This window comes from Athene noctua, chromosome 3 (genome assembly GCF_965140245.1).
Source record: "Athene noctua chromosome 3, bAthNoc1.hap1.1, whole genome shotgun sequence".
NCBI classification, from domain to species: Eukaryota; Metazoa; Chordata; class Aves; order Strigiformes; family Strigidae; genus Athene; species Athene noctua.
Genome location: NC_134039.1, coordinates 33774402 through 33789464, shown reverse-complemented (window position 1 = coordinate 33789464; position 15063 = coordinate 33774402). Strand labels below are relative to the sequence as shown.

Here is a 15063-nt window from a genome sequence, read left to right as displayed (position 1 = left end):
TTTCCTTTATGATCTGTTATATTTCTTTCTTGCTTGAAATTTTACATTAATCATATAACTCAGTTCAAAACAATCCTTTATTTTTCCTGCCAAGTTTGGAGCAGTAGGAAAATACACAAAGCTGATCCATAAGGATAGGAAAAAAAAAGTAACAAAATATTTTTGACATTATTTAGAAAATGCGTGATCTATAAAATCTGATGATCCAGAAGGCCTGCCCTAGTACATTGCTTCAAGGGACAAGCAACATGTATTAGTTGTTTAGGTCCTTGATATCCTTAGGAGACCACGGATACGTCTAACAAGAGCTTGAATAAAAGTGTATCGTGACCGAACTTTAGAATATAATCCTTCAATGTCCAGAAGCTTCTTCTGCAGGGATTCACCAAAGCTGTTCGTGGCTTCAATCTGAAGCTAAGAAACAGAGATTTGCAGTCATCAATACATAATCTTCTCTTTCTAGAATGTTAGCTTACCCATCATCAACACCCTTTCAACTATGATTTATTCTCTAAACCACTTTCAAAACTATGTTTTTTTCTGACTCTCCTAGTAAGTACTACTTGCATTCTTCCCTTATGTTTTCCTCTCTAAATTATATAATGGATAGAGCCTTTGTACAGAGGTTTTTGGGTGACTCAGAGCATTTACAGATTATCCAAATATTACCACCTCACAGCCTCTCCAGATTTTAGGAATTAAGTTCCTGTTTTAGGAATTAAATTCCTCAATTTAGGAATTCAGATTCTTCAATTAATACAAACACTTCCTGCAATTCAAATTTACCTAGTCCTTTAAGGACTCTTTAGGAGTTACGAGTCCACGTGCATAGACATTTTTTCATTAATACAGATGTAAACAATCCCTGAAAAAAATAATTACATTCCAAATATTTCTGCAAGATGTTACTGTATATTTTACTTTTGAACAAATGAAGTAAGATGGATGCCTTATCAGAAAAACACACATAAAACTGTTCTTATAATTCTAAATTTTACGAAGACACTTGAAAGTGCACGTTTTTGAGCAGATTTTTCTGCACAAGCAGCAGTAGAAATGTCAGTGGGATTAATAAAAACAATCTTCTGCCACCTCTGCATTAGATTTACACACTGTAAATTACTCACTTCTTTGCTAGCATTCACATTTCATAGTCTTCTTGGTTTCTGTTACCCTTTCCAACCTCCTTTCTCTACAGTCTAGCTGCAGCTGACCTGTAGTAAACAGCTACAGGATCACAGAAAATTGGGAATCCTGCCTTCACATTTTTTTCTAAGTCTAGCTCATTTAACTTTTTATATTAAGACTTGAAAATGTGTGCAGCAGCACAACTGCTACCTGCTTCATAACACTTTCAAAAAAAATTTTACAACATTACATTAATCCTAAATTAAGTTATATCCTGTTGGTGTTACCCAGGTTGTTTAGAGGTGGGAAAACTACCATCAAACTGCTCTCAAAAGCTGTATGGTAATCAAGCACATTCTGTATTTTTCAGGACACTGTCACATCTCACCTGTTCTATATCATGCTGGCTCACTCGATTCAGTCCACTACTGAAATCCAAGTTAGGCTCTGAACCAAAGGAATCTAGTGATAGAAAATGAAACATTAAAATTTGGTTGGCTGCTCCACACTGTCTTCTCCACACTTAGTTATGAGTTTAAAATGCAGTGTTCCAAACTTGCGCATTAGAAATGACACTCATTTTTTTATTTAAAATGATTTAGAGAAAATACATTAAGAGCCATAAATAATTTTGATCACACAACAGGGCACTTTAAGCAAAAAGTCCTCCCTGGATGACAACTTCTTCTGATTTTTTTCCATTCTTTTTTTTAAACCAAAATCCAACAAACTTAAAAGCTTCTAGTGAATCAATGCTGCCTACAATTCTAAAAAATACTTCTAAAGCCACCAATATTAATTCTAGTTCTTAATTTAATCTTAGATTATTATATGAAATGTTTTCCTCCAAGTTGTTTTGAATCACTGATCTGATTACATTATTTGAACTTCACTTGAACAACAAAAAAAAATTGTTACATTTTACTTTCCTTTGGAGGTCAGGTGTAATAGACAAAACCCAAAAGTCTGACTTAATATTTGTATTGCCAATTCTCCAGCAGAAAAATCCAAAGGTATGACAAATCCAACCAAAATCTCCTTTATTAAATATAAATGGCAAAATATTAATAGCAGCAAATCAGTTTTAAAGTTAACCATAAGCAGTTATTCAAAGGCACTTTGAGAAGTTTTACCTTGGAGCCTTCCTTTCTTAAATGACATCCTGGAGGACAGCAGCGGGTCTTGGGAGTCAGTGGGTGTGCAATGCAGTAGATAGTGTTCCAGATGACGCCAAAGAATGAACAGACATATTTCTATAATATCTGTAGACACAGCTAAGTGAAGGAGTCTAATTTTGTTGTCTTCAGATTGTAAGTTTATTATATGAGCATGCTTACATGCTTTGAAGGAGCTGAAGATGTCAGCTCAACCATCTGTCGCCTCCTCCAGCAGAGGCTTCTGGCTCCCACTGCTATGGGGTCTCCTCACCTGCCTCAGTGCAGTGCTGACTAGGTTACTTCAGACTGCTACTCACCCAGGAGAGGCTTTAAACCAGCACTCTGCGCCAGAGCAGAGTATGAGTGCTCAGGTGGTTTGTAATGAGAACTCAGTTGCAGAGACAGTGAATTAAAGCTGAGGTTATCAAGCTGGGGGTGGCAGTAACATCTTAAGTTACAACAGGTAAGTCTGCAAGAGCACATCTTTCCCAAAGAATTTTCAGAGGAAAATTCAGATCCGCTGCAGACTATTTTGTGTGTGACTATTTATTTCTATAGAATTACTGGTTTTTATGAGATTAGGTTTATGCAAGGTCAACTGTTCTATAATTCCCATGACTGTTCTTATTTCATTGTCACCTGGTTTTGGGAGATCAGAGCTGTTTCCACAGACGAAACTCCAGTTGCTCTGATGGGCACCTCAAAATTATTTTTCAAAATACTTCTTCCACCACACTTGTACATATATGGATGTTTAGTGGGTCTGGATACTGAACGGAAGAGCTGGCTGCAATAACTCCTCCATTATAAAGTTGCAGAAAGTCCTATCAGGGTTTCCATGATGGGAATTACTAACTTGAAAATACTTTCATTCTGACAATAGCAGAACAATACCCTCTTGCTAATTTAATATTCAGTATTTTAAATTTCATTTTTGTAAGAAGTGTTGTTCAAAGTGGTCAGAATTCTAGGTAAAAAGAACATGTTCCTATTTCTCCACTTTTCTGAAGCATCACCTTGAGGGTCATTTCAATTTTAGAAGGATACAAGAACAGAGAGAAAGCAGCTTGGCTCGGTTGTTTATTAGCTTCACCAGGCGTCGCCTTGCCAAAACATATTTTTGGGAAGTGGAGATTTTGTCAACCCCAGCTGGCATAACCGACTGACACAGCTGTGATGATAAGAAAACCAAGAAAATTGTGGCAAATCACAGAGCATCAAGAGAAATAAGCAAATAAAATTACTTATCAATTCCTTGTCAACTACCATTTCTTAAAAAACATGCTCTCTATTTTGAATTTGCATAAGGTTGCTGGCCAAACAGTGAAGAAATTAAAACGTATTCCTAAGCAACAATAATGAAAATCACAACTTTTACGAAGTTAAGCCCAATATTTTCCCCAAACTTTTAGCTCACTCATTCTATGGCCCCCTTTATCAAGAGTAGAAAGGAATATGCACAAGAACTGGAACTATTTACTTATCCAAGATGGTTTGGAATCTCTGTTACAGCTATGTCTAAGTTACAAACAATATAGAGACTACAGGTCAGAAGAACTATTACCTCTTTTATTTCATCTGGTGGGAGTTGCTCCACATTTTGCAGTTTGTTAACACTCTGACGGTGGCTATCGTAGTAACTGAAGAAATCACTAGTGCTCTGTTTCAGCAGGTAGACAATAATACCCAAGCCAGGCAAGTGCCAGTATGGGACCACTGATACTTGTATATCTAGAAAAGATGACAAACAAATAATAATAAATTTTTTTAAAAAGAACAAGAAATCCATAAGGTATGCTCTCTCAGTAGAATAGTGAAAGATATGAAAGCTCTGAAAAGTTTATGTTTTATACGTTTGTGTCAGAAGTAATACAATTGAAAGTCTAGGTAAAAAATTCTGTGGCTGTAGTACTAGAAGGCAGTCAGGGTAGTACAGTACTGAGTGTAGCACGTGAAACGTAACAAGAACAGAAGACTAATTAAGTATTTTAACCACTCAGCTGCATAATAGCACACTGTAAACTCTTGCCACATGGCATAATGAAGAGTTCCAGTCAGCATCAAAACATATCTTAATGTCCTAAATGAGGTCCCAGTTTCACATAATGTTATCCAGTACAGATACTGAAAAAAAAAAAAAGAAATCCTCACCTTCCCCTGTCTTGTGCTATTTATTTACATACACCTTTTTTTTACTGATGTATGTGTTTCTGAGGCTGCCATAGGAAGTCAGTTAAAAAGGATTTTTTTGTACACGTTTGTTTTAACTTGGATTAGTTTCTTGATTTGGCTTAGTGCAAGGCTGTGCAAGCATGTGCTCCAGAATTAGAAAATGGGCAACTACAGTACGGGCATTAAGTGACTTAAAGTGTATGTGAAACTACAGCCTCTGGTTCATTATGTCACACCATTCAGTCTCATAAAATAGCAAGCCGAAAATCTCACCCTGACGAGACCCATCTCGGTTTGTTGATTCTGACAAGCTAGGAGTAAACAGACAAACAGCATGCTGAAAACTGGGGCTACTCTGCAGCATAAGTGACTCACAGTATTCCATCACATTTGCACAGATCTGCCAAAAAAAATATGACAGCACGTCAGTTATGATTTCTACAGGCTTTGAAGCATTAAAATTTAAATGGATAAACGTGAGTAAACAACATGTTTTGCTCCCTCTCTTCTCACCAGAATGTGGTGATTTTCTTTTGTGATCAGTTACAGTCTCTATTTCCAGTCTAGGACTTGAAACGTTGCCTCTTTCCCAAACATGTTAACTGAAATTTCCGGTCAATTTTACATCCCCTTTGGCTCTAACTTAGTGTTAGCCATTGCTGTCTACAGCCAGCCTTCATTTTGAAAATTTAAGGCTTCGAAGTTCACAGAGTTTGTACGCAAGACAATAGTAGCTGCTAATACAAATTTACATAATCAAATTTTCAAGGTTTACTTTAAATAGAAATAAAATGTAGGATCCTATACCAAACTAAGACCAGTATAGAGCATTACCACTATCATATGAAAGTATGACAGCTAAACAAATCTGCACAGAAGGTAAAACGTCACAATCTGAGACTGAAGGTTCTAGCAGCTTGTGTCTTTACCTGTTGCATGGCCAACTCAATTTCATCCCTCTTGTTCATTCTGTCTCTCTCTGCATTATCTTGCAGTTTAAACTGACGTAGTCTGTCTGAACCACCAAACCGACTTAGAAGTCCTAAGCACTGGCGCTGCCATAAGAAATGAACATTTTAATTAGTATCTCAACAAATGAGGTGCATGATTCTTTTCACTTGATACATATCCCTTAAAACACAATAGCAAGAGAGCAATGCAGGTAAAACTTTTAGCACTTTGTAAACGAAATTTAAATTTTTAAAACGTAAAGGTTTAACCCACCTTTTAAAATTAATTAAATTAATGGCACCCTAAAACAGTTCTTTGAGAAATGAATGCAATTCAAAAGTGTACAATTTTGACTGATGTCTCTTTCAGACTATTAACAATGACTAGCATCAGTGACAGTTTAGGTTTACCAACGCCCGCTTAAAACACTTTTACCTATATAGACAAACTAACAAAATCTAGATATGAGGATAATAAGCTCCATAGAAGTAGAGTGCAAAAAACAATTCAATACTTTCATAAAAAGAAGTAATAATCAAGAAATTTGTTTTTATTTTACATGTGGCTGTTAAAATCAACAAACTACTTCAGACTGTAAGACAGTTTTGTGCATAACGACAGAAACAGGTATCAAAGATTAAAGATTTTTTGGTAATTTGGAGAAGAGTAAAACATTTAAATCCTGTTAATTCTTGATGAAAGTAACAGGACAAATTAGAGAGGAAAGTTACAGTCACAGATGACTGATTCACACAGTTTTCTTCAGAACAGCTGTTTTCAAAATAACGAATTAAAACTCCTTATAACACACACACACAAAAAATCTTTCTGCTGTCCCATGGGAATTTGTTGACATGATGCAGCAGAATACCAAGTAAACTAGCATTACAGCAGTTATTTACAGCATGCTACTTTGCTTCAGGCTCATCAGCCTAATAGCTACTATCAAAGTGTAGAGAGAATACATCCTTCTCTTGCAATCAGAAGTATTTGATAGGGCAGCCCTTTCTACAGATAGTTTTCAATTAAATATTTCTTTACAAAAGTCCTTGATCACATGAACCACAAAGCTTCAAAAGCACTGTTGGATGCTGAACGCCAAGCTGTAAAGAGGTGTAAAATAATAGCTTTTGATCAAGACTTATTCTATCTTGGCTTTCATTCTTGTTTCTAAGTCAGAGTTGTTTTTTAAAAGGGGAGGAAAGAAATAAAGCAATAACATGTTTGATACTCCAAATTGTTGAGCTGGAGACCTACATGTCTGTGGCAAAATGAGTAACAGTATTTCTGAATTACTTCACATGCTTTGGTGTTGACCTCAAATTACTCTTCTCCTCCACATAAGGTGAATCCTAAGCCAGAGAAGGAAACAAGTCCCTGATGCAACTCTAATGCTGCCAAATCTTTTCTACTGGGGGGGGGGGGGTGGGGCGGGGCGGGAGGGGGAGCAGGCAGGGGAACCAGAAAACCAACCCACTAAAACCACACATCACACAAACCACCCCCAAAAAAACCCCAACAAGCCACTGCACATTCTTCTTAATAGCGGAAAACATCTCTTTCTTAGCTGCTAGTAGTCAGGGTACAAAATCAGGAAGAAACTCATCTACATAACACTCATATTTATACAATTTTAAAAGGACAACTCTATTACCTGAAATCGGCCTATATGTCCTTGTAGCTCCATCTGTGTCCCTTCATTAACATCAACCTCCAGCTCACTCAGCACTCCTGATAAGAAAAAAAGCCATTAAATACACTGTTTGGGCTTTTTCAAAAGACGACAGGTTTATGCAGTATATACATATAAACGCAAGCATTGATCAGAAGAATTTCAGCCAAACATATAACTTATATTTTGCACATTGAGGAAAACATTCAGATATGAATGCAGCTACTAGAAGATGCATAAGAGCATGTAGCTTACTGTTCTGCTAAGTAATTAAAAGGCAGGGAGTTAGGGAGGTAGCATAAAAATTGCAGCTGCTTTGCAAAGCTCAGTATACTGTAAGCAAAGAAACATTAGGGCTCAACCTATAGCTCTGCACTCCTTTTACTGTAGTCAGATATCTTGCCTGAACAAAGAAAGCCATTAAATTAAAATAGAGAAGTTATTCTGAAACTTTAAGCAAGTCTTCTAGCATGCAGAAGAAATCACTATATCCATCATAATAATTATTAGTCCCCTGTGAAGGTAAGTCACCCAAGAGAAATGTCAGTATGCTAATCTATACAGTGCTTCTCCCCAGAAGCTTTCTTTTTTAAATAAATAAAAATGGAGAAGACAATTAACAAAGATACGGGCATGTAAACAATTTTCTGTCTTCATTTCCTCAGTCACAGAATTTTCTGAATGAAAATTCTTTTTGAGGATACCACATGCACTTTGAACACTACTATTTGCAAGTCATCTCAAAGACAAAAAGTACGTACTGTCAGGTAGCATAATGAGAGACAATGGGAAGTCAAATGCATATTGGTAAGGGCACTTATCAATAGGGTAAGGGCACTGCAAATCCACAATACTTGCTTCAAGAACAATTATTTAACATTTATTTATTTTTACCAGAGCTCTACTTGTCAAGAAAATTCTGTACTGTGGTAGATACTGCCTTATGTGTCTTACTATTTCTTTATAGAAAAGAAAGCCTGAGATTCATGCAGATGGGTCTAAGATACTTCAAAACTGCAGTTCCTACCAGGCAAAGCTGCCTTGCTGATTATTCCCGTCAGGGAGGCCAGCTCCTGGAGAGATCCAACACTAACATCTTGACACCTCAGGATTGCCTGGATAGTATCTGAATGGGAAATCAGAAACTGCAAAACCTGTACCACAAGAAGAAAAGGGAAAATATGAATGACTCAAAATTTAGCAGTGAGGAAGCAATGCTTTTACTTTTAGATAATTTTAAAGTGGTCTCCCATACCAGTGAGGATAGGGTTTTTAAAAAAGCTTACATTCAGAGCAAAAGGGCACATTCCTTTGAATGAACAGTAGCAGTGATACTCCAGCACCTTTTGGAACTTACCTGTCCTGCTGCTTGCAGGTGTTGTGCCATGCTGGATGTGAGGATCACTTGGCACAGCTGAAGAGCTGGAAGAAGAATCTGGCGATAGCGTTCCACTGGAGCAGGAATGAAGACTGGAGGATCTCTCATCCCATACATTCTTAAGATGTTTGAAAAGAAGAAAGGAAAAATAAAGAAAAAAACCCAATATAAACAGTGCAAGAAAAGTGAAGCCTACTAGCAAGGCAGAGCCTCAGCTACAAACACCCTCAAGAACCTGCATTCATATTTTAACTACAGGTCTGTACTTGAACTGAGTTTACATTGGAAAAGCAACAAATTCAGGATACACAGCTGCTGCAATATACCTATAAAGCTGCTGCCAGACACCTTCTCTCGGGAGGGAAAATGACTTTTGTACTATACTACATTCAGTCAGATTACTTTGTTGTAGAAATATGACATCTGCTTTCTTCACTTATATATAAAACTAAACATTCTCAAATATTTTAGTAAGAGGTGCGCTTAACTCTCAAGCGACTGATAAATATAGGCCTCTACAAATGCCCTGTGGGTTTGAAACAATCTTAAATATCTCATTGGCACTTTTAAACAGAGTACTTGTTTAAGTCTTAAATTTTTCTGAAGTGTTTGTTTGAATCCCAAGTGCATCACTAAGAACTGTAAATTTAAAGCAAGGACCAAGGTCTGAAATCAACCAAGGTGCTTTCAGCTAAATAGGCAATTTCCTTCTGAGATCTTTTCTCAGTCATCTCACAATGACTAACAACATGGCAAAACATCAAGAAATTTGCCAAGCAATATAACTGTGAAATATTTTTTTTTTTAAAACACATTGTAAGGTATTTCTGAAATAACATTTACTTCACAGCGCTCTCATTAGTTCTTTATGGGGGAGGATGAACTCTGCACTTTGTTTACCAACTGCAAAGTCCCCAAAATAAGTTTACAGTGTAGGCTGGTTTTGAAACATTACAGTCTAAATGATATATTAATAACAATCATTAGACAATTCCTATCTAAGGTATCAAACAAATAAGATTTTACATAGTCTAAGTAACTGGACATACAAGTACAACTTCATACCCACTTATTTGGAAATTTTCTCTCAATAAAAGGTAGTTTTAAACTCAACTGATAAGTTAAAAGAAACACACAAAAATAATATATCCACAAATACTTATTCAGAAGACTTGGGGCTATAGAAAGACCATCAGATACTTCCAAGACTATGTTACAGTTTCAAAATCAGACAGGGAACCAACACTTACCCCTGATGGTCTGTTTCGGGTCGCATGTCATACACTTGACACTGTGCCAGCCTCACAATCACTCCAGACCTCAACAACTCTAATGCCCCTTGCTGACTTTTAGCAATTCTAGTGAGGAATGCCTAGAGAAAGTAAAGAAGGTAAGTACTGGAGATGCACAATGACACTTGTTATGACTACTTTCTCCTTTGATTTTAACATAATTTCAAATATTATTATTTTAGTAAAATAGCTCTGAGTACCATCAATGTGAAGTATAGACAAACAACTTTTATTTAAAAAAGACCCCACCATACCACAGAATTGTTTTCTGAAGTACTGTTACCATTTTGGACTCATAGGTGTACAGTGCTTTAAGTAAAGGAGGCTGAGGTGTGAGCAAGCTCTGAAGAGTCAGATCATCATCTGCTAGGCTATCCACAAGCACCTTCAGGTAGCCACTATTGGAGAGATACAACAGCCACTGCTGCTGCTTGTCTACTGAAACAATACGATCAAGCAAAGCCAATGCCAGCATCTGTATGGGGGAAGAAAAAACAACAAAACGAAACCAGAATTAAATCTGTGAGATCAATGAGATTTCTAACAAATACCTAGTTCCTTTTAAGAGCTTCTTAAAAGCAGAATGCATTTCTGCACTACAATCACAATCCTTTATGCAGAAAATATTTTAAGATTTCCTGATGTTTTAGTATAAGCCAATTACCTTTTCTCTATTGTTCTTTAACAAAATATTAGATATTGTTGAACAATAACTATGCCAAAATATTTTAATGAAGTATTGCTACAAGCCCTATGACTATTTAAAACTAGTTTGCATTCTGACTAGATTTCTGTCCACTGAAGTTAATATCAGAAAATATTTCTTCCCAAAGTCATCAAACCTTCCCAAAGTGGGAAAATAAACTGGTAAGTCCATGATTTAAAAATAGTAACAAATAAATTCCACAGCAGTTCATACCTACAATCTTTTGCAGCAGTGCTTGCTACCCTCATTTTTAAACAATAGGACACACAGCTTTTTCCAAAAAAAATTAATATGTATGTATGCCCCTACTTTCAACAGCTTGAAGGATGAGTGGGAGGACAGAAACATGAAAGAGATTAAGTATCTACAAAAAAAAATGTTCTAGTTCTACCTCATGAAATTTCCCTTTTCTGCACAGTAGTAAAATGTTTCTTTAAAACAAACAAAACAGTTGTTGCAAAAGAATAGATTTATTTACCCGGCCTATCTCATGACCATCACAGGCATCACGACAGACCACCTCCATGAGAGCTGCCCCGTAACTCTCAATAATTGCCATGTTTTCCCGTTGCAATTTACTAAACACATCTTCAGGAGCTGTCAGACGTTCCCACATAGTTTTTTTAGCTGCAAAAAGCAAGTAAAATTAAAAATTATAAATGCAAAGAAGGGCAGCTTAGCATTAGTTTAGCTACAGTGCAGCTGAGGCTATGCCCTTCATGTCATTCTCTATCTTGCAACAAAAGTGCTCCAAACAACGGACAGGGTTTTTGACTGAAGCGCAAATGTTTTCCTACAAATCCATTCTTTTCTGAGTATCACGCGCAGGCCAGCCAGAACAAAACATGTGTGTGCCTGTAAATATACACCACCCTTGCAAATATACGGTTTAACGGTTGGACTAGATGATCTTCAAGGTCCTTTCCAACCTAGATGATTCTGTGATATATGATCACATATCTTCTGTGATATATTCCATTACATGTACTGAATCCTAGAATAATTTTAAGCAGATTAATAGGCCTAAGAACTTTCACTGGGACCAAAACACACTGTTTTGAAGGGAAGTAAGCAAAGTAACTTAACTGGGAAAGGGATGAATCCAAAGCCAGCAATAAACTACAAAAGGGCCATAATAAATTCAAACGTATTTTTACTATTGTAGCTCAAAATGGTGATCAATAGTAAGAGTCTGCATGCACAGGTATTAGCCCCAAGTTTGTTTCTCAGTCCTTGTCCAAATTCTAAGATGAAATAATGATGCACTGACAAATCAAGTAGTTAAACCATTAACAGAGACAATGTGATATTCACCATAAGCTCTCTTGGTTAAGCAGCAATTCTGGCTACCTTGCTTATTTTTTGGGGAGTAGGGGGGATGCTTTTTTGTTTTTGATCTAGGGGTCTTCAAGTAAAGGAATAGGAAGTATATTAAATAATATTTGGTTTCAGGGGTTTTTTTAGAACAGGATCACTGTGGTATGAGTATACATACATTTCTACAGACCCAACTGTTCTCAAGTAGGTCCAATTAAGCTCCGGTTCACTGACAATTTTGTAGCTATGATGCAGAGATTTAAATGGACACAAATATCTTCTTTAGTGTTGGAGATCAGAAACTTAATATCCTCTTCAAGAACAATACATTTTGAATGCATATGTAGCTAAACAGGTCAGAACAGAGGAAAATTTGCATCATTTAGCATAAGCAACTAATTTCAGAGGCTCCTGGAGATGGTTTCTATCTATATAATCTATTTCTAGAAGACAACTCAGCATGCAGAAACTGTACTGTTCAGGATTACATAACAATTTTTTTTCCTTCTTTTCCGTAATACAATTGGACCATACCCGCTTCTAAAGTGTCTGGTTCATCTGGTCTCTGGGCAATCTGCAAATAATAAAGCAGTGATCCATAAAGGTGCGTTCTCACTCTCTGGAAGCCACCACCTGTTCACAGGAAACATTCGTAATTAAAATATGTATATTCCATAACACCATCTTCTACTGGCAATTAATTTCACTTCCCTATGGCAAAAATAAAACAAATAGACTTCTTAAGTCAGAGTTCTACTGTTCACAGAAATGTGTATTTGTGAGTAAATTCAGCAAGTTAATGTAATATGTCTTTATAATTTTTTCTTGTTAGCACCATCACTTAGATCTGTACAAATTATGTGAGAGCCATCTAATTGACTGTAATGAAAATCCTCATTACTGTAACAGGAAGCATCTTAGTCCACCTTTCTACTCTTGGCTGTGGGAATTCCCACACATGCACTGCAAATGTCAACACACCTGTTTTCAAAATGAAATCCAGTAGCTTTTTTAAGATGATGTGGAGGGAGGAGTCACCAATGGAGGCAAAACCCATGGATATGCTCTCAGAGCCAGGTGATGAGGTAAAAGCAGCATCCAGCATCAAGACATATTGGGACTGTCCTGCCATAGGGAGTGCAAGAGGCTGTTTCTGTTCAGTTTTCACGGACTGGCTCAGGTGAGCAGTCAGGGTGAACACAGCCCCTGCCACCACTGGCATCAACTCCTGTGCTGCATCATCATCTAGGATCTTAATACAGAAGAAGAAGTAAAATAAAGAAAAAAATTAGAAAAGTGTCTGATTTCACGAGCTATTACAGCAATTAAGTTAGCCTCTCACAGCTATTTATTTATGCATAAGGATTTCATCAACATGGCACTACTTTAAATCAAAATCAGTAGTGCGAGAAACATGTTCAGAAAGATGAGTTGAACACATTTTAATTGAGAAGACCATTAGCCTTTTTATTTACACAAATTACAGGCAGGATAATTAAATCTGTACAGGGAAAAGGGAAGGAATATGCTGACATTTGAGTTGTTTTATTAGTAAAATATCTAAACCTAAGATAGGGAAAGGACAACTGACACCCTCTTGGCTTTACAGCTATTTAAGAAAACTATTTCCATTAAAAATGTGAAGATACAATTTAGAAAACTCAAAGGGGTGAACATCAAAGGAGCATTTAAGACAGTGTGGAGAAACACTAACAAGGAGTTAGCATCTACTATTTTAGTTCACTTTATTGTTTAAAAGGTAAACCTGGTATCTTTATCACTGACACTCAAGAAGCTTTTCTTTTAAGCAATATAGTTGTTTAATACAAGAGATCAATTATTTTCAAAAGAGAACAGTAATTGTTTTATCAAATTAACAAAATCTTCACTAAAATTTATTACACAAAATTAGAGTCTGAAATTTCTGCTCTGTAGAGATTTCAGGAAAGAAATAAATTCCTTTTACTAGCAAATGCCTCCCTTGCTTCCTGTTTTTCTTAATTTTGTTCACATAAAATCAGCATTTTACCACAAAACAGATTTTAGGTAACTCCTAGAGAAAAAATAATGGAAAAACCACCAGCAAAAATCCAAAAGGTTACCTTTTGCTTGAAAAAAAAGTAACATTACCATATATATTTCTCCAAACACAACTTGTCTAATCAGGAGAACTACAAACAACATAACTCTCACAATGAAGAAAAAAAAAAAGGACCGAGTAGCCTAAACAATACAATGATCCTTCATTAAATTTTGTCTTTGAGAATGGCTGGGTCAGTAGTAATCACCTAGTCTGTATCAAAAATTACTACTGTAATTCAGCAGTAAACCACCTTTAAGACAAAGCAAACTCTCACATTTCCAAACCCCCTTCTAATTGTAAAATCTTTTTCTACTCTGAAGCTTTATGCAACTCTTTCATTTTTCAAAAGAAGCAGCGGTAGAATTTGCACTGAGTCATCTGAACGCAGTACATCTGCAACTGCAGTACTGTTTGCCTTCATCCTTTCCATGAGTTCTTCTATGTTCCTTATTAAAATGGGCTGTTTCCTTTTCACACACCCTTTCCAGACTACCATCATACTGGATTATATTGAAATGTCTTTGAACTTTGTCAATATACAGTTCACAGTTCAACAGTAGCTATGCTAGAATACAGGGTATCCCCTCTGCCCACAGCGCATTCAACTTCAGCATAGCAGCAATCAGAAAGCTAAAAAGAATATTAAAGGCAGACAATTTTTTTTCTGGATTACAGTCAAGAATGCTACTTGAAGAGTAGATTCTCTTCCACATAAAAAGATAGAGCAACAAAGGAGAGAGCTGATTCCCAGTATACCATTACCTTGTCATGCACATCCTGCAAAAGATCACGGATAATCAGTTGTCTGTCCTCAGCCTGTATGAGATCCTGGGGGCAGGCAGTAAGTATAATTTCAACCAGTTGTCTCCATGACTCTAAAGCATGCTTCTTAGCATGGAGGCACTGCAGCAGCTTGTTCCGCTCCACTACATACTGCAGGATAGTGTTGATCTCCTGAACACCCACAACAAAGAAATGGAGTTATAACATATTAAAAGAAAGTTAATGGCAAAGACAAATTTCAAGATAACTATTTGATCTATTAGCAGTAGTCTTTGGGAGAAAAAAAGCAATTCTTCAGTTTATCAGAAACAAGCTATTAATCATTTTACAAAATAGGTCAATCCATTTCTTAGCTGCTTTTCACAAGGCCTTTCCATTATGAATGTCTCAAGCTCAAAGTAAAAAAAATATCAAAAATAAAACC

At 36.4% G+C, this 15063-nt stretch overlaps 1 protein-coding gene across 2 annotated transcripts in view; it reads right to left on the bottom strand.

The window, feature by feature from the left end:
• Window positions 1–59: 59 nt before the first annotated feature.
• NUP205 (nucleoporin 205) overlaps window positions 60–15063 on the bottom strand; it is a 50733-nt gene continuing 35729 nt past the window's right edge. For both annotated transcript variants that reach the window (XM_074902659.1, XM_074902658.1), the window contains exons 28-43: window positions 14619–14810; window positions 12755–13025; window positions 12308–12406; window positions 10935–11083; window positions 10034–10225; window positions 9709–9830; window positions 8438–8576; window positions 8108–8234; window positions 7063–7139; window positions 5387–5512; window positions 4731–4857; window positions 3850–4016; window positions 3333–3456; window positions 2262–2390; window positions 1517–1590; window positions 60–414 (exon numbers count right to left, since the gene is read on the bottom strand). In XM_074902659.1, the coding sequence (XP_074758760.1) occupies window positions 262–414; window positions 1517–1590; window positions 2262–2390; window positions 3333–3456; window positions 3850–4016; window positions 4731–4857; window positions 5387–5512; window positions 7063–7139; window positions 8108–8234; window positions 8438–8576; window positions 9709–9830; window positions 10034–10225; window positions 10935–11083; window positions 12308–12406; window positions 12755–13025; window positions 14619–14810 (2268 nt within the window). In that variant the 3' untranslated portion in view covers window positions 60–261. The remainder of the gene's footprint in view (window positions 415–1516; window positions 1591–2261; window positions 2391–3332; window positions 3457–3849; window positions 4017–4730; window positions 4858–5386; window positions 5513–7062; window positions 7140–8107; window positions 8235–8437; window positions 8577–9708; window positions 9831–10033; window positions 10226–10934; window positions 11084–12307; window positions 12407–12754; window positions 13026–14618; window positions 14811–15063) is intronic.